General features: G+C 38.9%; 1 protein-coding gene across 2 annotated transcripts; it reads left to right on the forward strand.

Annotated features, from left to right (window-relative positions):
- Nucleotides 1-3,515: 3,515 nt before the first annotated feature.
- SIX4 (SIX homeobox 4) lies at nt 3,516-25,735 on the forward strand. 2 transcript variants are annotated; one of them, XM_075193066.1, is made up of 3 exons: nt 3,516-4,423; nt 7,123-7,775; nt 16,042-16,954. In XM_075193066.1, the coding sequence occupies exons 1-3, from the start codon at nt 3,714-3,716 to the stop codon at nt 16,821-16,823; spliced, it is 2,145 nt and encodes a 714-aa protein (XP_075049167.1). In that variant the 5' UTR covers nt 3,516-3,713; the 3' UTR covers nt 16,824-16,954. The 2 variants fall into 2 exon arrangements, with proteins under 2 accessions (XP_075049167.1, XP_075049166.1); XM_075193065.1 differs by lacking the exon at nt 16,042-16,954 and adding an exon at nt 22,915-25,735 and having other exon boundaries at nt 3,517-4,423.
- Nucleotides 25,736-26,088: the final 353 nt, after the last annotated feature.

The following is a 26,088-nucleotide window of genomic DNA, read 5'->3' on the forward strand; positions in this document are numbered from 1 at the left end:
GAAATCCTAAAAACATGACCTGCACCTCTGCTCTATTGTATGACCAGAGAATTCAGAAGAAGTCAGATCAGAATGCAGTCAGCTGAGGACGCAGGTGAAAGCTTACTGGGCCACCTGTTGCCCACCACTGATGTACTCCACTAAGTACTTTTTCCCTTTGCATTTTGGTTGGATGCAATCTGTGGTATTATTTTCCTATAGAGTCTAAAGGGGTATATTTTTCAACCCTTCTAAAAAGGAGAAATGGAGGTGTTGACATATCAACCAATCAGATGCTAGCTATTATTTATCTAATACATTCTAGAAAATGATAGCTATAATCTGATTAGTTGCTATAGGCAACACCTCCACTTTTTCTTTTAGGCTTGATAAATCTATCTCTAAGCTTGCTTCTTTTTGTGTATTTTTTTTTATAGTCAGTCTTGTTTTATTACTGTGTTTGTTCCCAATTGTAAAGCACTGTGGAGTATGCTGGCATTATACAAATAAATAATAAACAAAATAGATTCACATATATAACAGTCAAGAAGTGCTATTCAATGATAGAGTAGACACATTTTTATTTATTTAATTTTTGTTGCTGTTTTTAATTTGAGGTATAATTGAATGAAAACAAAAACTTCAATGTAAAATAAACCTTCATATTGTGTTCCTGTTTAAAAAAATAAATGTAGTGTGCCCTCGCCATTTGGGAGGGATCTTTGGACCCAAAGTCCATTGCTCTTTTGTCTTTTAACATGCCCTGTATCAAACTTTCCAACCGTCCCAATTTTCAGGGACAGTCCCAGGTTTTATAGATGTCCTTCAAAATGTCCCTATTTTAGTCATATTCACATATTCTGGGAATGTCCGCTCCTTGTGAACCACAGCGTTTGCCCTAGTGTTGAAAGTTACCTGGATTACCCTTCATGTCACCCCAAAAGTGGCGCTTATCCACCTCCCCCCCAGGTCTCTTCTGGAGATTGCTATGTGATAAGCCACATATTTACCCGGCCGTCATAGATCAATTGAAGAGGGCCCCTTCTCTCTCCCCTTTGTTCAAAGTTATTTCCAAAGTACAGTTTAGTTTTAAGACGTTAGGGGTCCTCTACTCCACTGCTGCTCCTCTCCACTCATGAAGTGGTTTGCTTGACACAAATTTGTAGCAGAGAACCCGGCCCCCTGTAGTCCTTAGGATTCCCCAACGGCCTCCTCTCCGTAGGAGCCCTTGCTTACACCTCTCGGTTTGGTTGTTTGTATTGCTTATTTATGCCTGATTGTATGTTATTTACTGACTGTGTTGCTGTCTACCTCCCCCTTTTTGAACCCTCCTCTCGCCCCTTTTGATATCCTCCTCCTCCCCCCTATGTTCCCAATTTTACTTTTTTCTGTACCCCTTCTGATAAACCATAAAAAAAACAATTGATGGAAAAAGAAATGCCCTATTTTTATATTACCCAACTGCCTATTAGATGTAGTTCTTAACACCTATTTTTATTTTATGGTATTAACAAGTTAATGTTGATTAAAGATAAGTATTTAAACTACAAAAAAAAGTATGTTATAACCAAATTAAATAATCATGACACATACCTTCCAACATGTCTGTCCCCACCAGTGGTACAGGGGGAGTGACTATGGCAAAATGGGAGAGTGACCATAGTGCTAGGCTGCCCATAACATACCTCCCTTCCCCAAAAATTCCCACCCGTGGAACAAACATGTGCCCAGGCTGGAGAGAGCCCTAAATTCAGGACTGAAATCGGGGCAGTTGGGCTGTATGATGACATGATGGGAATTGTAGTGCTCCAAGGTCTACAGACTGCAATGTGTCCCTGGATACTATGTTAAAAGGTTGGCCACTATGGCTCTTTCAGATCTCATGCATAGACCTGTATGGGAAATCTCCTAAATTGTCTAAGTTCCTAAATTCAGTAACATTTTACAACATAGGAGCCAACTTTTTAAAATGATTGGGGGTGCTTACAATACGCTCTTCCCAAATTACTGAAAAATGCCATGTTTAGTGGCTGCAGCGGAACAAATATTGAGTGACAGCTGGCTCCTATGACCTATGCTATTCTTACTTCTAGTATATTGTGACATAAGAAAAAGATTTTAAAATGATTAGGGGTACTCGTTACCCCCACCTAATATATGGATAGAAATGGTTAGTGGCATAGGAATGCTCACGTACAGAGCTGACTCCTAGGTGTTGTGGTATATTTTTAGCTGTGTATTATGAGCTACTTCTACATGTCATAAATAAGTGAAAACAATAAAAGAAGTACCCTCCTTAGGGGCACATTTACCAATAACCGTTTTTTGGCACAATCATTTACATTCCTTATCGCAATAAAAAATAAAAATTGTGACTATTTATTAAAAGTGTTCTGCCGGAACAGCAGTCACGATAAACAAATGTCCCTTTGAACCCTAGTTTCCCTGTCTCCCACCTCATTTATGGTCACTATTGCAAAATGGCCACCTTTGCGATAGTAACTGAAGGAGAGAGCAGGAAGATGCAGCGAGGGATTCGAACATTCCTCTACCGCAATGTTCTCCCCATAGGCAGATGACACCATTGGGTACAAGTTCTTGTTAAATCATTAAAAAATACCAGTCCCCATAGAAACCTATGAGGACTACTATTGCTTACGATAACAGTAGGACCACAGCAGATATATCCTGCTGTCCCCAAGTAATAACTCAATAAGATACTTAAAAATGCAATTATCAGCCATTTTCAGGGGATTTTAAGAAAAAAAAATGGCATAAAAAGGGGCAACATGGTGGCTCAGTGGTTAGCACCTCTGCCTCACAGCACTGGGGTCATGAGTTCAATTCCCAACCATGGCCTTATCTTTAAGGAGTTTGTATGTTCTCCCTGTGTTTGCATGGGTTTCCTCCAGGTGCTTCAGTTTCCTCCCACATTCCAAAAACATACTGGTAGGTTAATTGGCTGCTAACAAATAGAGGCAGAGACTGATGTGAGTTCTCTGTACAGCGCTGCGTAATTGGTGGCGCTATATAAATAAATGATGATAATAAATAGACCCCACAGCCATTTGAAATGTTAAAATGTATGACTTGTATGGCTTTACTTTTAAAAAGCTGAAAATGTAGCACTAATAAGGAAAAAAAATCTGCCTAAACAATCTGTAAGTTACAAAGACTGTAATTTACAGCAGTTATCTGCAAGACGTCGAGCAGCAGCAGATTAACGTCACCATAACAGGACAGTTAGGTTTTTCCAGACCTACCTACCTATACACACATATTTACAACACAAAAGGTGCAAGCACTACAGCTGACCTCGTGTCTGAACCAACAAGGTCTGTTTGCTCTCACAAAGAAACCGACAGGGCCCGAAGCTGAAAATACTTTTTTAGAAGCCAAACCTCAGGCCAGGTATAGGTGTATGGCCTGTCTGTGCAGGATAGGAGGAAGGGGGAAGAGATAGCAGCTTGAGTGACGGTTCCTACGGCAACGGCCGGTCTTGCATTCCAATGGCCCCGCCCACCTCAGTCCCCCAATGGTGCTCCCAGCTCCAGGCCAGGACGTTCCTGCCAGAGTTTGCAGTTGTGTAGTAGTCCTATTGCTATCCGTTTACACTTCAGGGGGGAGTAGAAGGGGGAAAAAAAAGAGCTACCTAATGATTGCTGCGTGGCCGATGGAAACCTGATCATACGGGAGGGGTGGACTTTTTTTTTTTTTTAACAGAAGGGGGGAAAATGTCTTCCCCTTCCAACGGGATCGCAAATGCAATAGAGATCAAGCAGGAAGATGCCTTGGAAGCGGCTCCATTCTCTATGGAGCATGCAAACCAGTCCGGGACAGAGGAGGGGATCAAGAGCGAACTTGTGAGTGGCGGAGGCGTCGGCGCCCAGTACACCCTGGCGTTCTCCCCGGAGCATGTCGCTTGCGTGTGCGAGGCTCTGCAGCAAGGTGGGGACCTGGACAGGCTGGCCCGGTTCCTGTGGTCGCTGCCCCAGAGTGACCTGCTACGTGGCAACGAGAGTATCCTGAAAGCCCGTGCGCTGGTGGCTTTCCACCAGGGCAGGTACCAGGAACTCTTCACCGTGCTGGAGAGCCACAACTTCGAGCCGTCCAACCACGCCGTGCTGCAGGACCTCTGGTACAAGGCTCGGTACAACGAGGCAGAGAAGGCCCGCGGGAGACCTCTGGGAGCGGTGGACAAGTACCGGCTGAGGAGGAAGTTCCCCCTGCCCCGGACCATCTGGGACGGCGAGGAGACCGTCTACTGCTTCAAGGAGAAGTCCCGCAACGCTCTCAAAGAGCTCTACAAGCACAACCGGTACCCGTCCCCGGCCGCCAAGAGGAACCTGGCCAAAATCACCGGCCTGTCCCTCACCCAGGTCAGCAACTGGTTCAAGAACCGCCGGCAGCGCGATCGGAACCCATCGGAGGCGCAATCCAAGAGGTGAGCGCACGATTTAGCGACCCTTCTTTTGTGCTGGCTGCAATATGGCGCTGCTCTGGCGGAGCCAAACTTTCTGCGCTCTACTTTTGTAACAAAGTTTTTTTGCTTTTTTTTTTGGGTGCAGGGTATTGATGATACCCACTAGCAGGCTGCGTAATGTGTGACCAATTTAATTTTGACAGAGTAAATGATTTACTAAAATTTAATGCAGCTGAGAGCATGGCAGATCAGGCTGCAGTGTTTTGAAACCTGATTCTAAACCCATTCAGCTCAGGTTTCATTGAAATCCTAGATAGGAGACGACTCGTTCTGTGCCAAAGCACTTTGATCGCCTGGCTCATTTGCATTACCCATTTTATTTTAGATCTTGCTGTCCTACAGATCACTTTAGAATTATATAATTGTGCATGCACTTATGGATTCAGAATATACTTCTTTATATTAAATATCAGATTAGGGATAGATGGCAGTTTATCTCTATACTCCTCCTTTTTATGTAAGTATGAAACGCTGGATAGAACTGCTGGTATTGCAGAGAGGAGAAGTTTAGCTGGTTGAAGTAAATCAGCCAGAGGGGGCTGAGATTTGCTGTGTGCCCCTGACTTCAAAGGAGTCAAATAAGAGTGTTAGAACAGATGTGAGTTTGTTCCCCTTAACTCTCAGTCTTCCTGGGACTGTTGTTTTTTCATAGAGGAGGAGAATCCAATGGGCTTCAAAACCGCTTTTTTTTTAACATTTCAAAACACTTATAGGATACTTTTTTACTATTACCTAATTGCATTCACATTGGAAATGCTATGATTTTTTTTTTTTTTTTTTAAATATTATTTACATCTGTATCCAAAGTCATTTTTCCATTTCTCCTTGCTCATTTTTTTTATTATTTCGCCATTATTTACACAATTATGGAACACTTTGGGCTTTTTGACTGATGCCCCCCATTCCCTTATAGAAAGAAACAAGCATACTCCTGTTATTATCTTGGATATCATTTATCCATCTAACTTTGAAATATTCTAGCAAGTGACCTTGTGTTCTGTTTGGGTGCAAGGTACAGGTTTGCAATGCTGCCTGGGACTTCCAATGCTTTGCAGGGGTTAGTTTATTGTCTTCAGGTAAACTGAAATCTCTTATCTCTACAGGTTTGGCCTGTCAGGTGGAGGTAGTTTGCTCTACCAACCAAATGCTCAGCCCTTCCCTTGTTCTTTATTTATTTCTTTTTACACGTCCCATTTGCAGAACCTAATAAGAGAACTTGCCCTGTGGTGTTTTGTTTTCCTTGAAAGGTACATGTAATGTTTTCTGTTAAAATGTATTAGCCAAACAATTGCAGAATGAGCCAAGAGATAGTTCTGTTTGTGTTTTTACAGAAATTAGAAACAAAATCCATAAACAAATGTATTTTTTATAGTTTATATATTTAAAAGCAGTCAGCTATTTTCATTTGTATGAACACCTTTCCTAGTAATTGGATATTTTTAACATATTGGATATGTTTAGACACAATGTTCTCCATGTATAAAGGAAGCAGATTTTTTTTTTTTCTAATGAGACAAAATAATGTAGTAGCCGTTTGGTGAAATCCAGCAGAAGCCGGGGAAATTGTGCATCCAACGGGAATGCTTTCCAAAAAAAACAGGCAACAGCAGTAATTTTTTTGGGTGGCTTCTGGGTTATGTTCAGCTATATTCTACAGTTACTTCATTGACTAAAGAGAATATTGCTTGGCCTGTCCTGATAGAGAGGCCCCCTTATGTATGTATGTACGTACGTAAATACATTTTCATCTACAACAGTGTATATGTCATAGATCAAACCTTTATGGCTTCTAAAATATTCATGTGATTTAAATGCACTCCTGTGCAGCCCTTTCAGATCAGGACAACCACACATACAGAGAACCGCTTTCAATTCACAGCAGAAAGAAGAAGGTACTATGAATTTAGTTACATATATCTTCTTTAAAAAAAAAAAGAAGAAAGGACAAAAAAAGCTGTAAGTAGTAAGCTCTTAGTTTACAACTTGCAGATGTGGGGGAGGGAGGTTTGATGGATGTACAAACGTAGACAGGTAACATTCCTCTGGCTGTCTAAACTACTGCTTCCTGGTTGACTTAAAACCCTCCCCCCACTGCATTAAAGATCTCCCCCCACATGCTCACACCTTGGGGACATTCCAACTTACTCCAGGCCCTTGGTAAATTGTAAGCCTGTCAGGTCAGGAAGTGTCCAATTAAGACAGAACTTTGTGGGTCTTTACTTCAGTAATCGGGTAATAATTGCACCATAAAAAGGTTTATTTTCTGTACCGGCAGATTGATGTCTGTCTTAGAGAAAGATATGATCACTATTTCTGTATTTGGGTAATTCATGTGTTTTAACAGCCATGGTTTTTTTTTGCATCACTTAAGCACAGTATGTGTCAGGCTACTTAACAACTGGTGTGCACTTGCAAATACTACCACTTTATTGCTGCACAAGTGCCAAATGGTCCCCTTTGTCCTTGTTCTGTGTTTGTCTCCAGTCAGCTCACACAAGCTGGAGTGTCCATTAGCCTCATTACAATAGCCTACATTGAACCATTTGTTTATGCTTTCAGACGTGTTATTTTAAAAATAGTCAAGTCCTTGCTGTTCCGTTTACATTCCAGTTTCATTCGTAACCGATTTCTGTTTTGTGTGTGTTACTTTGAATTTTCAGTGAGTCGGATGGAAATCACAGCACTGAAGATGAATCGAGCAAAGGCCAAGACGACTTATCTCCTCATCTCTCCAACTCCTCGGACGGCATCTCCAACATAAACCTTCCCATTCACGCCGATACGGTGTATATGCAGCACATTGGAAATAAAATCTCATTAGGTTCTTCTGGAGTGCTACTCAACGGAAGCTTGGTATCTTCCAATACATCGCCCGTCTTCTTAAACGGGGGGTCGTTTCTCCAGGGAACCAACGGAGTGCTCCTCAACGGTTTAAATTCACAAACTGTGACTTTGAATTCTCAAAAACTGGCCTCCACCATTGTTGGCAATGGTGCTCCACATTCAGATATCTTGGTGTCCTCCTCCGAAGAGGTAAAGGTTCTCCAAGCTGGTATGACCGATACCTCCCCAACATACACTACGAATATACAGTCTTCTTTCCCAGGGTTAATACCTGCTACAGAAGTCAAGAGCGAGACTAACCAGCCCATCGTTTCTCAAGATGGCGGAACAGTTGTTACATTCACTACTCCCATACAGATAAACCCATATGGCATTGTCCAAATACCGAATTCAGGAACAAATGCTCAACTAATTAATGGAAGTCTTGGATTCTCCACACTCCAGTTGCCCTCTGTTGCAGTGTCACAAGGTAAATACAGTTTTTAGAGGGAAAAAAATGAACGTGTGTGTTTGGCTCACAAGTGTCCAATCACTTTGATAATGTACCTTAGATTTTTGAAAACTGGCCTGATATCTGCAAATGTTTATTCCCAACTAGTGTTCTATTCCCATGTTTAGATTAAAGCAGACCAGTCATCTACACACAAAAGATACCATATAAACATATTGCGTTTACTGTGATATATATTTTATGTGTGTGTTCATTCACCTTTTACATGTCTTTGTGAAGATTATTATTTTTTGGGCAAGTAAAAATGTCTATATAATATTAATTTGTCTCCAATGTCCACTGCTCCTGAGAATCGTCATCCGACTAGGAAGTGTTACAGCTTTTAAAATAGAGTGGCTCTGGAAGATTATATGGTGTTAGGGGTACAGTTTTGGGGCTTTTTTTTTCTTCTAAATTTAAAGGCTATTTGGGCTAATTACTTTATATTGCAATTAGGCTTTTATTTAGGTTGTACTATTGATGTTTAGATTTTTGTAAACTGGATATTAGTTTTGTTTATCTTCAGAAAGGTGTATTTTGTGAAAACCATCACTGTGAATCCTATATTATGAAACAGTTTGTTCTTACAAACAAACTATATGGACTCCCTGTTTATGCAGTCATTAAGAACAATGGTAAAGCTATGCATATACTTTTTTTTAATGTTGCAGCTGTTCTGCTCAGTGCTATAAATACCCTGACTATACGTGAGGCATAATTAAAAGGGCTTAGTGTATAGCCATTGCTTTAATATTTCCAGTATGCTTGGTTTAGGGTTCATGAGTGAGGCTTCTAACTGGATTTGACCAGCATGCAGGTTTAAGCCATTTCAGACTGCTTCACAACCCATAATAATCTAGGAAAATTATATCAATGCTTGATGTCATAGCCTGGCCAAATATTGCTTGTTGCCGTCAAGGAGATGCTCATTGGAGTGATGGATACATTGTATACTTTGGTAAACCACAGCCAATGACAGAAGGCGTAGATTACCCACTATTGTGATAAAACAGAGATAGACATGCAGACCAGCACACACACAGGAATAGCAACAATGTTTAGAGGTATGTGGAGATCAGCAGTCATAGAGAATAAAAAGCACAACTATCAAGATACAGGCACGGGTTAAGACAGTTATTGATATAGCTATATAGAAATCGCTTAATAACACAGAACTCCTTTTTCCTAGTTGTTAAACACAACTATAGCGTTATTTGAGCATTCTTGACGGTAGCATTAAAAGAATCAGTTCTGTGATTCCTTGTTTCCTAGGTAACCTTTATTGTTAGGACATCTCTGGTAACATAACTGCACCAAAAAGTTTTAAATGTTGTCTTGCTGATTGTCGCCACAATCAAATGTCTCTGACAGTCATTTGCACAAAGCGCTTCTTTCTAATTACTAATGTTGTCCTAGATGAGCTCTTTCTGCAGGATGATGGGATTCCTAAAGTGAACGGTCTACCTTTGATGATATTTTGTATTGTGCTAGCCATGCCAAGTCATGGTAACTGACAGTTCACTGGCAGATCCTGTTGCCCCAGTGACAGTATCTGTTTACAATCTGGCTACACACTTTGGGCAAGTTGAAGAGATCCTGTAAATTGCAACTCAGGTCAAGATAATTTTTCACAGACGGGGTCTGGTTGTGCTGTAGTCAAAATCTTCCCACACCTATAGGAAATGGTGAAAGAGAATACTGTAAGACTTGGGTGTATATTTACTGAATGACGGGTTTGAAAAAGTGGAGATGTTGCCTATAGCAACCAATCAGATTCTAGTTATCATTTATTTAGTAAATTCTACAGAACGACAGCTAGAATCCAATTGGTGGTTGTTGGCAACATCTCCACCTCTTAAAACCTGCCATTTAGTAAATAAAATCTAAATTGTAATTTTACAGTCTAGAAGTATATTATGTGATAGAGATATATATATATATATATATATATATATGTGTGTGTATATATATATATATATATATATATATATATATATATATATATATATATATATATATTTATTCATTTATTATTGATCATTTTTATTTTTTTGTTCCATCTCTCTCTCAATTTTCCTTTTGACCATTTAGAAAATTGGTATTGGAATTTCGTGACATTTTTGCATATTCATATTTTGCAATTATAAAATGTCAAGTGGCCCTTCTGACCTTCTTAATTTTCTTTACTTTTATCGCCCTTGGATTTATTCAGTTTCAGAAGTTGCAGGCCCAGTTGTCCTAATAATTTAATTTATTGTAAGAAAACTTAGTAACTCATTTGATGCAAAACTTTAAAATTCCTCTGAGCTCATGTTACAGCACTTTCAAACACCCGGGTGGCCAATTTGCATAGCAAACTTGTTAAACAACTGATAAAACCCAACACAGATCACTGTAATAGGATTAGGAACCGTCTTTGTCTTACAATTTCTATCTCTCTTCTGTTTATTTGATGTGCTTTGTAGTGTGTGCTTGTCACTCATTGAAGGATTCTATAAACTATCATTAAATACTAATGCATTACTTTCGGTTATATTTCCTATTAGGGCTTGTGCACATAGTAACTCAGTTGTATTTGTGAGAATCCTGTGCCTTAAAACAGCATTGTACACCTACAAAAGTGTATAGTTTTACCCATTTTCCATCAGGGATAGAGCAGATTACCTGACGGGAAAAGGTTCCATAAATGCAGACCGGCCTCCATATGCAATATAATGTAATCAGAACACGTTGATTAATGGCGCATAATGATTCTCATAGGTTTCCAGGATTCAGGTGATTTTCATCTCTGTAATAAATATATTGCTTTCACTTTCTGACTTAGGTGTTTTTCAGCCATTTATTTATATCATCAGGTAGAGTTGCTTATAATGCCCTTAGATTACGATGCACAGCTGCTCCCTGTACACAAATGAGTCCGATAAACTGAGCTCTCATGTCTTGGGTGATAAAAATGACCAAGTCTGCAGGATAGTATCTAGTACAATTGAATGCATACAAATATATATGATTAACTGATAAGTTAAATATCGTATTTTCATGATTTGTACAAATATACAATGTCCCAACAATCCTATATATCTCCTCTACATAGTTCTACATTTTAAACCAAACTTGTAGTGAACAGTGAAGTGATTTAAAAAGAAACTTGTTTTTAACCATGGCTCCCAAATCTGTCACACATACTTCATCTCAATTTTAAGAAGGATATGGTCCTCGTATTTACATTGATTGTCAGACCGCACTGTAGATGGGTGGTATGTGTTGTGGGTTTTATCCTTGCCAAAATTGTACTATATGGTGACTTGTAACCCCGGAGATCTCCAGATGTGGGATGTTACCGTTCATGCCAGACTGACAATGATGGATGAGAAATAGCGGCTTCCTATAAAATCTCATGTTAGAATTAAAAATAAAATGTCACTTTTAGAACATTCATGGTATAAAACTTTTAGTTTTGAAGGGAAGAAAAATGTTTGATTAAAATTATAAATTCACCCCCAAAATCTGTTCAGAATGGTGGCTGAACCTTCAGTCCCTCCGTCCTCCGCGTTCCTGGTTCACCGTTTTCACCAACGTGGAGTTGTCATGCAAAGAATAACGCACACATAACCTCTATAAGATGCTGTTGTCATTGACGGGATTATATAAACAAATGTGATAACTTAGCTGTCGACTAATTAGTACATGGGATTTATGTATCTTGGCAGGGACTTCAGTGTGTCCTAGTGTCTCCGCAGCCTCTATTGTATGATATTAACTAACATCCAGGTCAGGAACAGTTAGTGCAGTGGGTGGAGACAGATTACGCAGGCATTGCAGTGCTTGAAAAATATGCCCCATGTATAGGACTATTGTAACTCTTCAATGCATTACAAATATTGGTTCCAAATGGTCCTTAATGTGCATGATCTAAAGAAAAGTACAGTAAAAGTCTAACACCCTTGGCAACCAGGATTTATCAATATATATATTTTTTTTATTTCATAAACCTGAGACAACGGCATTCTGTATAATCCACATTAACCAATAGTATTATTAGCAGTTGTTTTGTGCTTTGTGCTATGTAAGATCATCCACCTTTGTCAGTGTGTGGTTTGCATAACCGTTTGCAGAAATTGCATAGTTCAGTAATTGCTTTTCCAACCAGTTAAAAAAAAAAAAAAAATGTAGCCAAAGTATTCTGGAACTTTGGAAGGTTGAGTGTCTGCTAGCAGGGTCTTCACACCAAATGGTCTCAAAAGAGTCACTAAATATAAAGTGCTAGTTGTTCTAAACACAGCTACTAGTAATATAAATGTATGCAAAAGTTTCTGTACCTTGTGTAACGGTATGTTTGGTGTCCCACTGATTTAAAATGAGTCTTTTCTGAAGGAATTTCTCTGACTGAAACTGACCGAATGCAGTAACTTGTTCTCGGCTAAGTAGTCCCTTTTTGATCACTTGATATAGATATATAAAAAGATAGATGGATATATATTTAATATTTTACCTTATCTGCCAGACTCTAGTCCTAATAGCTCTATGTAATGTTAGATAATTATGTATATTTATGCTGCCACAAGTGCAGATTTGTTCAGTCTAATTTTACCAACTTGATCTAACATTGTGCATTCTAAATGATCACAATCACCTCCTATTGGATCCAGCTGCATGACATAAAAACATTACCTGCTGATTGTCCAATCCAGTAGTAGGGTAGTGTTTTCACGCAATTTCTATTGTACAGATATTTCATCCTGGTGCCTGGACGGTTTAATTTGGGATATTTGGCCCTTCACAGACTAGGCTAAACTGCACTGATGCCGTATGATCATTTTATTTTGCATTTTTAAAACCATAATGACAAAATTACCCTATAATGCCGTAATATACATTCAACAAGTAGCATGCACCTAATTCAGATTGTCCAAAAAATAAAAACCTCTTATTTTCATTATTTGCGGCTCAGACTTGGTAACCACACGACTTGCATTAGTATACTTTGCTCTCTTGCACTTTTCTTCCTCTTTCCATCCAGACACTTAGGGCTAGATTTACTAAGCTGCGGGTTTGAAAAAGTGGGGATGTTGCCTATAGCAACCAATCAGATTCTAGCTTTCATTTATTTAGTGCTTTCTACAAAATGACAGCTAGAATCTGATTGGTTGCTATAGGCAACATCCCCACTTTTTCAAACCCGCAGCTTAGTAAATCTAGCCCTTAGTATCTCAGCCGGCACTGACTGGTGGTGCATGTAAATTCTAAAAACGTGAAAGCAGCATTTAATAATTTCATGGCTGGCCACCCTTAAACTACAGTGTGCATGATGTTGCGAGGTATACGTGAGTGGGTCTGTGGGACCCAGATGCTGGGGCAGTCTCTGAAACTGGTTGGTGAGAGCGCTGATTAAAGTAGAACTAAACGTGGAAAAAAAAAAAAATGAAATAACATTCCCATCTCTCATATTTGGCTGGTGAACTATATGGGGCTGCCTTTCCCTGAACGTCCGAACACCTGTTTTTCTCTTTTGTATTTACAGCGATGCTCTGAATATATCTGTCCCATAATTAGTCATGGAAGATTATTTAAAAACCCGGAAAAAAATGCAGATCAAATGATGTCCTGCACCTATTTATTCTGGGAATGGATTTGGGGGGACACTGTCATTTTGGAGAGGTGCAAAGTTTTAAGAGAAGGGAAGAGCTGGGAATGTAAATATTTTGCACCCATATCCAAAAAGAGATTTGATTTTGTTGGACAATATGTTCAAATGAGAATCAAGGGTTAGGGTGGGTTCTTTTATGGGGCTGTTCCAAATTTATTAGGAAGTGGGACTTCAAAGCCCTTGTCCCCCCCCCCCCTAAAGAACCTCCATTTTTTTCCTATCCTAGAAGATGGCAGACATCCGGCCTTATAATCTATACATTAACGTTTATTTATATAGTGTTTCCATGCTCCGAAGTGCTTTACAATTGGTAAGAAAATTAAGACTGCTTATTAGGAATCGCAGAGGTAAGAGGTTTGCTGCTCAGGAGCTTACAGTCTGTACTTTCAATGGGGCTTTTATTGGAATCTCATTTGCACTTTGTACCAAACATTAATGACTCCTCTCTGATGAATTATCATTTATGTCAACATAATCATATTATTGTGCAAAATGAATTGCATGATTTTTCAAGCTCTTAATTGACCTGTAGTGGTTGCATTGACATTCACCTGTTCATATAGGACACATAAGTCTAACACTGTCATTCTCATGCAGATCTGTTTAAAGAGAGCAAGTTAGAACCTTTTTTATTTTTTTAATATATTAAAAAAGGAATTTTCCATTTTCAAATTAATTTATTGGCTTGTACCTGTCTTACTAAATACATGGCTCTTATTTATACCAGCCTGTGGGCACCTGTGAACAAGTTCCTTACACAAGATTGTCTCCCCCTTTGTAAAGTTATTATCCTGCTGGTTCCCCACTGAGTGTACCTGGTTCTTAAACCTTCCAAATATAGCGTTGAGCACAGTTACTATTCTAAGGACTAGAACTGCTTTGGCAGCCCCTGTATAATGCCACCAACTTTTCTGACGCAGTAGAAGTAGCGGGGGCAGGATGCACAGAACGAGGAGATCTTTAGGTCACCAAGTTGTCCTATTTAGCTGCCATGGTGACCAGGATTGAATAACTGATGATTATATATGACGAAACAGGTGTGTCAGACACCTGAACTTCTAAAACTTTGGGAGAAGAGGCTAATATTAAAAAAAAATGTGATTGGATAGGGCAGCACGGTGGCTCAGTGGTTAGCACTTCTGCCTCACAGCGCTGGGGTCATGAGTTCAATTCCCGACCATGGCCTTATCTGTGTGGAGTTTGTATGTTCTCCTTGTGTTTGCGTGGGTTTCCTCCGGGTGCTCCGGTTTCCTCCCACACTCCAAAAACATACTAGCAGATTAATTGGCTGCTAACGAATTGACCCCTAGGGCTAGATTTACTAAGCTGCGGGTTTGAAAAAGTGGGGATGTTGCCTATAGCAACCAATCAGATTCTAGCTGTCATTTTGTAGAAAGCACTAAATAAATGAAAGCTAGAATCTGATTGGTTGCTATAGGCAACATCCCCACTTTTTCAAACCCCCAGCTTAGTAAATCTAGCCCCTAGTCTTTTTCTGTCTGTCTGTCTGTGTGTGTGTATGTGTTAGGGAATTTAGACTGTAAGCCCCAATGGGGCAGAGACTGATGTGAGTGAGTTCTCTGTTCCGTGCTGCGGAATCAGCGGCGCTATATAAATGGGGGTGATGATGATGATGTTTGAATGGACATCAGGTTTAAATATTCCATAACTTCTCCTCAGCCACCCCTCAGTAGAGCCCTGGGACCTGCTTAGACAGATCTAAAATACAGAACTGGCAAATTTGTCACTCTAAAATGGAGGTGGGGGAGCTGTAAACAAGAGCCATCCCCTCCAGTTTTCAGCTTAGAGGAGCCCTAGGAACAACTGCTGCATGTAGCAGCCCCTGGGGCTCCTGCTACAGAGGGTCACATTAGTAAGGGACTGTCTGCTTTTGGACATCAGCCCCCAGTAAGCAGACTTTGCATAGACCTGAGGTAAATCACTGCATTGTCCGTTTAATGCATTGTACATGGAGTTTTAAAAATCTGTTTTGCATTTGGTTCCCCTTGCATTATTGTGCTCTGCTCACTGCCTGTCATATTCAGTCTGGGCTACTGCAAGAGAGCGAGAGAGAAGAAGGTGTGTCAGGATTAAGTGAGTTTAATCAAGAACATGGCAGCATTGTGGAGAGTCACCAGAATGCAAACAAAAGTTCTAGCTGCCTCTTATGTTGGAGCAAAGGAGGAAGGGAACTGTCTGCCTGTTTCAGGTAAGAGAATGTCAATTCTATATAATTATTTTTTTTTATATCAAATAAAATATTGGCTCTTAATTTGGTTTCTAATATATACTATACTGTCTGACTAATGCCCTCCGTGCCTATTGGCAGCATTATAATTCTTTTTTTTTTTTTTTTTTTTTTTTTTTTTAAAGCAACAAATTGTTTGTTTTTAAGGTCAGATGTAAATGAAGTCAGTCAGATCTCTTCTTCCTGCTCCTTTGCAGTAGCCCAGTCTACACGATCCTGTGCCGCAGACTCCTCTGTGTGTAAGTATTTTGTGTTGGAAGATCGTATACAAGCAATAATTCAATGTTAAAGACTTTGAATCTCTAGAGCTTCTTTCAAGATTTCTTCTTTCTTTTTTGTTTCCTCCACAGGGGACCCAGATGACGATGGGCACTGCCCTTACGAAGACAACATGGATGTCCATCTGGAACAATCGACTCTACAAAAAGATGTCGACGGAGCCAATGTCCCAAAGACATTTCTGCACAATTTCCGACAAGGGAATGTGAAGTATTCTAATTTGGAGGACAGTAAATTAAAAACAGATATCCACAAAAGTTCCTTATCTCATGTGTATTCGTGTGATAGGGAAGCAAGTTGCACAAAGTCTAGGTTAGAGCAGTCTCTTGTAGAAAAATATGCAGCTAAGCGTAAGACAGATGGCAGGCTTTCCAGCTTTAACTCCAGTTATAATGGACTTGACCGCAGTCCTATGGGCTTAGCTGAGGCATCAACAAATTGTTCATCTGAAGACCTTTCACTGCCAGAGAGAGACTCCTCTTCGGACGGTAATGACCCTTTTTTACTGGAACGGCCAAAACGGAAAATAAAGAAGAAATTAAGACGGCGTTCTGCATTGGCGACTGATTCAGCTCATGGTTTGAATTTTCCATCCTCTCTTCAAATTCCACAGGAGTTTTCTCCATCCACCCAAAGAACGCTGGGGCAGTTTGGGGGACCATTTTCACACGCAGATCAAAGATTAAGAGACCTCTGTGAAGTCCAGCGTGCGATGGCTTCCGATGTGCGTGGTCTGCGCAGTGAGATGGCTAATATCGGTCTGACACTGGGGAAAATGCTGGAACTTCTTGAGAAATCGGTGGCCTCAAAATCTGCAGTTACAGAAAATATCCCACAAGGAGAAAAGGGATAAAGAAAACATTGTTGTAATACAAAGGTTACAGTAGGGGCCATGCTTTGAATAATAAATAATATTGTCATCCATGTTTGTCGTGTTTTTGTAATCACAATACGGGGGCAGAGAGCCTGTCACTGAGATATATGTCCAATTCCTTTTCTTTTCTTTTTTTGTGTATATAATATAATGATGCTTAGGGCTGGATTTACTAGACTGCTGGTTTGAAAAAGTGGAGATGTTGCCTATAGCAACCAGTCAGATTCTAGCTGTCATTTAGTTCATTCTGCAAAATGACAGCTAGAATCTGATTGGTTGCTACAGGCAACATCTCCACTTTTTCAAACCCGCAGTTTAGTGAATATACCCCCTAATCCTCCCGTGGGTTAGAAGAGACTGTATTTCAAGTAAGTCTGGTTTGGCATTGTTCCTGCCGCCTTAATACACTGACTGAATTGCACTCTGTGGCGGAGTCTTGGTTTTCCTTTGGGGCGAGGACCGTAGTGATGAAATTGAAGCAACAGTACAACCGTCAGTAACACAAATCGATGGGGTTCATTAGTGCGTATTTTGCCTGGAAGGGACCATTTTTCTCCCTTGTAAAAGTAGCCACTCCTATACAGGAGAAATGACTTCTGGGAAATTCCATCTACATGGCAGTTCTTTGAGTCTTTGCATTACCCACTGGGTTGTAGAGCATGGCTCAGTATTGGCCCGTGTACTGCTTGGAGATCCTAGTTCAGTGTTGGCTAACCTGTGACACTCCAGGTGTTGTGAAACTACAAGTCCCAGCATACCCTTCCAGCAATAAGCTGCTATATATTGTCAAAGCATGCTGGGACTTGTAGTTTCACAACACCTGGAGTGTCACAGGTAGTTTCACAACACCTGGAGTGTCGCAGGTTAGCCAACACTGTCCTAGCTGGTACAAACACTCAGGAGTACTATGTAGATGGCGTTTTCCTCAAATCTGTTCTCCAGAATGATGTCCACATGGAGTATTCTAGTCCATTATTTAATATATTAAAAATGTGTATAAAACGATAACGTATATTATCTGTTTGTTTTTAACAAATTTTATTTTATTAGACTTTTTAATTGATGCAGGTATTGGCCTTTTTTTATTTTTCTTGTGTTCCCATAGACTCAATAGGAAAATGAAGGATAAACACGGCATCATGTTTCAGTGACTTTAAAATTCCTGGAAACTAAATCCACGAGAAAGGAACATTATTATTTTTATTTTCACTTTTAATGAACCTGAAATGTGTAACTAACTTTGTTGACTAAAATAACTTATCATATTTTCTATATTTTAATTTAGTTTTTCTTAGACCAGGTCTGGCCAACCTGTGGCTCTCCAGATATTATGAAACTACAAGCCCCAGTATGCTTTGCCAGGAGAAAGCCAGATGTTGACTGCTAAGGGCATGCTGGGACTTGTAGTTTCAGAACACCTGGATGGCTACAGGTTGGACAGCCCTGATTTAAACATTAATTACATTTAAAAAAAATATATATTTTTTTATTTTTCTTACTTTAAACTGTTTTAAATTGAGTTACAATTTGTTCGAGAAACAACGATCAACTTTGTAAAACAGAGTTCTGTAAATGAAAGTGGGAAATAAATCATTCTTCCCACATCCTTAAGTTGTTCTCATTAATTTTATGCTGCTTCTGCTTATTTATTTCCTCGGAGTTCATGTGCTTAACACCAGGTTTGTACAGTTTCAGACAAACTTGACTTGGTGCAAATATTTCCAAACATAGTCAAGTTTCTTTCACATGCTGCAGAAGGTAGAGGAATCTGATAAAAGTACACCCCCCGAAATGCGTTAGAGCTGCGTCATGTGTAAAAGTCTTACCACCATGTGCGGTCCTGGACCACACTCCTGCTGATGTATTCTGCAACACTTGAAGGTTCCTTTCGAACATTCCGTCCTAAATGTGTTGCTTGTTTTTCAATAGTTAAATACTTTAGCAATAATCTAATCCCTAACAGTTCTTCCTTTAAACCCAGGAGATTTGTAGCGGCACCGTTAAATGGAAATAAAATTCTTCCTCACTGTAAGGATTAGGTACGCACTGGCCCGATAATCGGCTGAAAAACTTCCAATAACCCGATAAACGACCGCTCGGCCACATGTTAGTGTATATACTTACACGATGAATGACAGCCGTTCCAAAGTGCCAACTGTCATTTCATTTGGTTGGTCGTACTGTTTAATAATCTCGTTCCAATCGGCTTCCGATCATGTAGTGTGTACGCACTCACAATCACAATCTCCATAGAGTTTACAGTCATGGTCTTTTCAGCCGATGCCGGCAATGAACGTGTCCTAGTGACTAAATGTAGAGAGCGCTGTAGATGGAATAGTTTGTTCGTTCTGAGACTGAGTGTTTTGTTTCAGAGTCACAGAAGCTAACGAAATTTGTTGGGACATGTAGATGGCTATAACAAGGCGGTTAATCAGTGTGACAGGAATGAATGAATTGAATGCATATTGTGCTGTCATTCTCTAATCGACTATAGGACCAGATGAAGAGCACAGATCTGAAAATCGTGTGTAGTGTGTATGCATAAATCGCCCAATTTGACCTTCAGTCATAGGTACAATCGTCAAGTCGGTCATTTTTCCTTCTTCTTTTCTTGTGATAATGCACTTTCTCAAGAGCAGCAGATTTTATCTGAGCAACATAAGTCATGTTTGTTATAAGTGTTCTGTCTGATTCAGATACAGGTATTGCTTTAGAATCTTTAGGAAATTCTAAAGCTGAAATACTCCCCCAAAAGTACTGTGTTCCTTACACTTCTACTGTAGCTACTTTTAAGATCTATTATAACGGCTTCTTGAAGAGCTTTCTTGTTGTTTTTATTTGTGTATAAAACTTTTAACATAACCACTGCACCCAATTTCTGTGTATTAGAGTTTAAGCATCACCATTTAAAAACATTTTCTGCTGCTTAAAGACTAAAGCTACAATATATATTTTTATATGTTTGGTAAATTATTTTGTTGTTTTACTGCAGTCAGAAGCAGGTTTAGCCCTTGGGGTGCACATCCAGTTACTGCAATATGTGGATATTTATCCATTATCTCCCATGCTGCTTTCATGATACCGGTATTGACAGCTAGAAAAGCAAATCTGCTCTAGTAATTCACTTGTTGTACTACGATCACACACTGCAGTTTGCATGTTCCCTCCTATATCAATGCTTCTGTACAAAGTCACTGAGGTGTTATTGCAGAGTTTGGTTCCTTCTCCCCTGTACATTTGTCCACCCGTCGGTAAGCACTGCTAAACACAGAGCTTCATTGACTTTTTACTAGGAAAGTTTACCTTACATGTCCATGTTCTGATTGTAAAAGAGGCTTGCTCAATTAATATCTGCTGGGCAAACAGTACGACGGGCTTGGTTATTTAAAAGCTTCCTGTCAATATGCAATTTCAGTTATTGACAGTGGCGTCCCTGAAGAACATATTGCTCTTGTAAGAGTTTAGTGAAAACCTTTTCCTGCCTACAAGTGAATATATTAGAGTGTTTTTGTATTCAGTTGGTCGTAACATGTGGTTAGCTGATGAAGTTGATCCCTTTACGAAGTTGGCGTTTATAGAAGAACTTAACGGTAGCCGGACTTCTGGACTGGCATGAATGTTGGGCAAATGCTAGTTGTAACAATGGTTTGTCTACCTTCTCACTTAGTCACAAATATTTGTTTAATGTTACTTTCTAGAGTGTGTTTTATCAACCTGGTAGCATTTTGGAAATGTATATTTAATTTAAGTGTCTACAACAATTTTTTTATTTATTTATTTATTTTATAAGTATAGTGTATTATACTGAATTGAAAGACGATGAAACTCTTACCTTTTTAATATAAAAAAAATAAAAGTGCGACTTTTGTACTTTTGGATCGCAAGCTCACAGGACCAGAAAGGATGCAGGTTCCAATTCCAAACCCTATATACTTATTCTGTCTCTGCTCTCCTGAGACTTTGAATAAACGGGGCAATAAATAAACACCTTGTTTATAATCTGTACAGGACAAAATTTCTGCCAGATCACGATAACAATAGGGCATGTCCATGAACAAGGAGGTACATAATCCTTCTTCCTCTGCCTGTGAAAGTGGCAGCGCCCCCTGGTGACAGAATGACACTGGCCCCTGCATTTGAGAGTTGCACTTCCTGCCCTCAGTGGATGTGAATTGTAATCATTGTCTGAATAGTATTGTTGATAAACATTTATGTTACGTTGGTAACGTTAAAACATGTAATTTCACATATTTTGTGTCGTCAAGCTGTTTGTGTTGAAGGTTTGTGATGTTTTTCATATTTGTTGCTACCATCATATTTTTTAATATCCGTGGGTTACGTCCATGCATTTAAAGTGTAATTGTCATCTACGTACAGTAGAGGCGGTCATTCAGTTTGTAAATAGGCTCCCTCCATTGGTGTTTGAAGAAGGCAGCACTTTTGAGGGAACTTCAAATATACATCTTCAAAGATAATTTCCACAAATATGTAAATGCATTGCAGTTTTACTAGTTAGCTCTTCTTTTGGCCATATGCTAATTTGTTATAAAGCATCCTTAATGGTTCAGTACTAGCGGCAACGATAAGTTGTCAGTTACCTGGAAACCAATAAATCTGTTTGCTGTCCGGTTTATGCATATGTACATCTTCAGCATACAGTAATCACATAGACTGTGCAAGTGAACGGTCATTTGGTCAATGTAGCTAGTAGTAGTGTTTTTATTTTAATATAATTATGACTTTCCAATGGAGCAAATCACCTGTGTCATGTGTCAATCTGGCCAATTGAATAACTCGGCAGGAGTGCCATGTTCATTTTGCCTGTGTGTGTGTGTGTGTGTAATTAAAATATCTATATATAGATATATAGATATAGCATCCCCTGTTGTGTATTTTACAAATACCATAGATGTTCGTGAGCTTTTATACAGGTCACAGAAATCCTAAATGGTTTAGGATTAAATTCATCAAACCTTATAATAAGGGAAAGTGGAGGTATTGCTCATAGCAGCCAATCAGATTCTAGCTATCATTTTCTACAACATACTAGATAGTTGATAGCTAGAATCCGGTTGCTGTTAGCAACACATTATTTTACCTTTTAAGAACTTTTGAGAAATCTATCCTATAATATCTGTACTAATTGACAGTAGGGGTACATTATTCCTAGCAGTACACAAGTTTTCCCAATGAATGCTGAAATGTTGATTCACTTTCTACAGATTATTTACAGAAACACATTAATGGCCCTTGTGTATTATGTTGATAATGCATTAATGCCCAGTCCAAGCACTGCAGGCATCTGTTTAAAACAGGCCTATCATTATGAATCTTTTAGTCCCTTATTCTATAACATATTAAAGCGCATCTGTCACCAGGTCCGCTAGCGTGATATTTTTACTTTACTACATGATGCCTTGTGCACTGTGTAGTAGGCAAAATACAAAGGATTACCCCAGGAGAGAGTATTTTATTCAGCTTGCGATACTCTTCCCGGTTGGCTTCCTTCATCCTGCTGAAGATCTGTGATGTGTACATTAAGCTGGCAGTGAGCAATCTTAGTGCAGTCTGACAGCTCGACAGCCCAGTTCAGTTGTCGGAAAGATGAATGCATGTTCCCACTGAATGACGGCTCTGCTTTAAAAACTACCTATGTATAATATTAGCCATTTGTTCCAGAACAGTTTGAAGTGACTTTAATTTATATACCCTATTACCATTCACATGCTTTTATCTTTATAGCTTCTTGTTGGGTTTTCTTTTCCCTTAGTTACGCCAGCTGCCTTCTGTAAATTTGATTCAGTTGTATTCACAGAGCAGTTATGAGTCCAATCCAAGGGCAACCGGGCAAAAATGCGCACAAGAAAGCTAGAAGGGAAATGTAAAATATTTAGTTAAAATCACTATTACTTGGGACATGAGTGAAAGGTTATTGCAGCAGATCCTTTGCTTTAACACAATTGTAGAAGTCAGCGATGTGATTTAAGTATGGGAGTGACAGGTCTAACAAAATGAAAGGTATTTATGTGTATATGTATTTTAAATAATCTCCCGATTTTTCTTTTTCCAGGAAACCTCTCGCTTGCTCCTTGTACATCGGATGGGGGGACATTTACCAGTGACACCATCTCAAGCGGTGATCAAGGGAAACTGTTCCTCAGCTCTCTGCCGCCAAGCACAGTCGTCTACACCGTTCCGCATTCTATAAAACAGGATGGCCTGGAACGTCTCGTCTTTTCTCCGTTAGTGCCTGTCAATCAAAGCACAGCACAAGTAAACATTAGCATGCCTTCTGATGACACAATGCAGTCTGTTGCAGCCTCCTTAGTCAACGGAACCCACGCACACAACTTTTCGCTCGCTCCTCCTACCTTAATAACAGCTTCCGGACACCTGGCCTCCATTACGGGGAACCAGTCGGTAGCGCTCAACCAGTCTATTTCCACACTCGCCGCCACAACAAACAGTGTCACTCCCACTAGTAATACAAACTTTGCACCTCTACAGAACTGTCACTACATCGCTGCCCAGGACCTCATGTCTGTATCATCCACAAACCGGAACCTAGGAGAACCTGTTACTACAAGCAGTAGTAATAGCACCAGCCATCCTACCACACAAGCCCAACAGGATTTCAACAGCCAGCACAACCTGGTTCTGCAGCCTGTACCTGACGCAAAAGAGAATTACCTGTCCATTGAGCAGAACACCACAATCAGCGGGAGAGTTATGTTGTTGGATGCAAAATCCAAGTATGTGATTAGCGATATGGTCAACACAGGCTGCGAGGAACTTGAAACTGGCAAAAAAGAGTTGGCCAAGCTTCAAAATGTTCAAATGGACGATGACATGCAAGACATGTAAACGTAGACGTTGCTCAATGAGTAGGTTTCAATTACTTTTTTTTTTTTTTTGTTGTTTTGTTTCATCAACATTTGTTTGAACTACAATTTACTTTTTTAGTAAATCGCACTGTTTTGTTTTTGTCTCTTGATTTTATTGTCCTCGCCCCGCATAAACGTTTAACTCTTTCTTGAAACGTGGGTATGTAAAGGGAACACCATTAGAAGTACTTTGGTATGGTGTATGAAATATTTGGTTTAGGGGAAAAAGGAGAATTATTGGTACTTTATTGTTATTTCTGGGGCTATGCTGGAAGTTTATATTCAATTCACAAACCATATTGGAATCCCAAAAGCCGCAGTTTCTTGTACTTGACTTTTTTTCTTTTTTTTTTTTAAATTAACTTTAATAGACAGATTGGAATGTTACATTTAAGCAGTGACTGTAGTACGCTTTTGCTAAATACGAATGTTTAAAAATAATATTTACCAGCTCTGCTGTAAAAGTGAAAAAATAATGGAATGTAGTATAAGTTCCTCTAAAGTATTGTACACAGACCTTTTTCTAGTAACCAGTACGACGTATGTACAAACTCTTGATTTATTTTACTAGTTTGAAAGGCTGAAAATATGCAATTTTGTTAATAGTTTTATTTTATTTTTTTTATCAGAAAACATTTATTGCAAATCATGGAAAAGCCCTAGAGTTATTAAATTAAACCGTATTTTATTTTCATAGATTGAAATGTTGTTGCAATTTTTTTCTTCTGTCTAAATATATAATTTTTTTTTTTTTTTGTCATTAATCATTTTTTATTAAGTTTTATCCAGTAAATTGGGGTACAGAATGTAAAAAAAAAAAAAAAAAAGGGAGGGGGGGAGTAGGACAAATGTAGCAATTTTAAACAATTCCAAATGTGCCTTGTGGCCTGTGGCCTAATTACTTATAGCAAAGCACATTATTCAGAAGGAAAGTAGATCAGTCATATATATTTGTCTATTTATGTCTGGTAATATTTTTTCTTCTGCGATTGTTCCGCTGACAATCCCCATATCCTGCGACTAAGGATACTGATAGTGATAAAACTGAATAGACGTTTTGCAGTTGAAGCTTCTAATAAAGCAGCCTGGTTAGAAAGGGAAAGACAAGCCTTTATTCAGTATTCTGCTAAATCCCATAGTTTTAATACGGTTAAAATTTCTTCCCAGGAATTTACACACTACATTTATATGAATTGTTTTGCACTATTTTACTATTTTAACTAAAAAAAAAACAAAAAAACTTATTTAGACTTTTTCACTATTGCATGGAATCTGCATTAACAAATATATATCTATATATAAAACTAGATGCAAAATGCTATTTTATACTTAAGGTCTTTTGCTTTGAACTAGTGAAAAAAACCACAGATGCAATTTTTTAAAAAAAAGATATCTTTGTCATTGAAGAATTTTCAGATCTTAAATCTTTTTGTATGCCTTTTGTTTACTTAAGTTAACTTGTTTTGCATGTTTTATTTTGGTTTTTTCGAATTTTTGAGGGAGGGCTTGTAAACATTAGGAGTGAAATACAACTGAAGCAGGTGACAACAGAATATTAAAATGTTCTCTAGTTTAGGAACTGGGAATTGGTGGCATTTAGTTGTATTTTTTACGTATTATTTAACTTTAAATATGCATGTGTAATATCCGACCTTCGGTTCTGATTTTCCAACTGCTTCCCTGTGCATGTTATGTTTTATTTTTTTTATTTATGTTTGTTTTTGTGCCTTAAGATGATTCAAGTGAACAGAACACATATGTAATGTTTATGTAGTTATTTTTTATGATGCATTTCTTGCTAATGGTACCAACCTCATGTCAAAGATCATTTCTGTACAGTTACCCAACCAAAGAGGTATCGCGTGTGTGAGTGTATATATATATTTTTTTTGTTTTCATTGTACTGTAATAGGGAATTATGCCTGGACAAGTTTTATTGTATTCTGAAATGATGTGAACTTATTTTTCTAAACACTATACTGAATAAACTTTTATATTTATACATTTTGTTTCATGTCGGTTTGGGTCATTTGTGGTTTCCTCACCAGTGTTCTCTCCAGCGAACTCTGAGAGAGAACTAGTTTGTGAGATTTTCACTTGGATCATTGGGAAATTCCTCTTCCCTTGTTCCCCTTCCTGGTCATTATCCTTACATACTTCGACCTACCCTACCCTTTCACCACTCTAACCCACCCTGATATCACTTCTGAATGTTTAGCCTCCATCTCCTCTGCTACACGCTGGAACTGCTAAACTTCATGTTCCTTTAGATCCTATTGTCTCTCACTGGCCCCTCCCTCTAGAATGTATGTATCTCATGTCTATAGGACTGTCGGTAGCTTTGTAATCTGTGGCATTAT

Source organism: Mixophyes fleayi, chromosome 12 (genome assembly GCF_038048845.1).
Source record: "Mixophyes fleayi isolate aMixFle1 chromosome 12, aMixFle1.hap1, whole genome shotgun sequence".
NCBI classification, from domain to species: Eukaryota; Metazoa; Chordata; class Amphibia; order Anura; family Limnodynastidae; genus Mixophyes; species Mixophyes fleayi.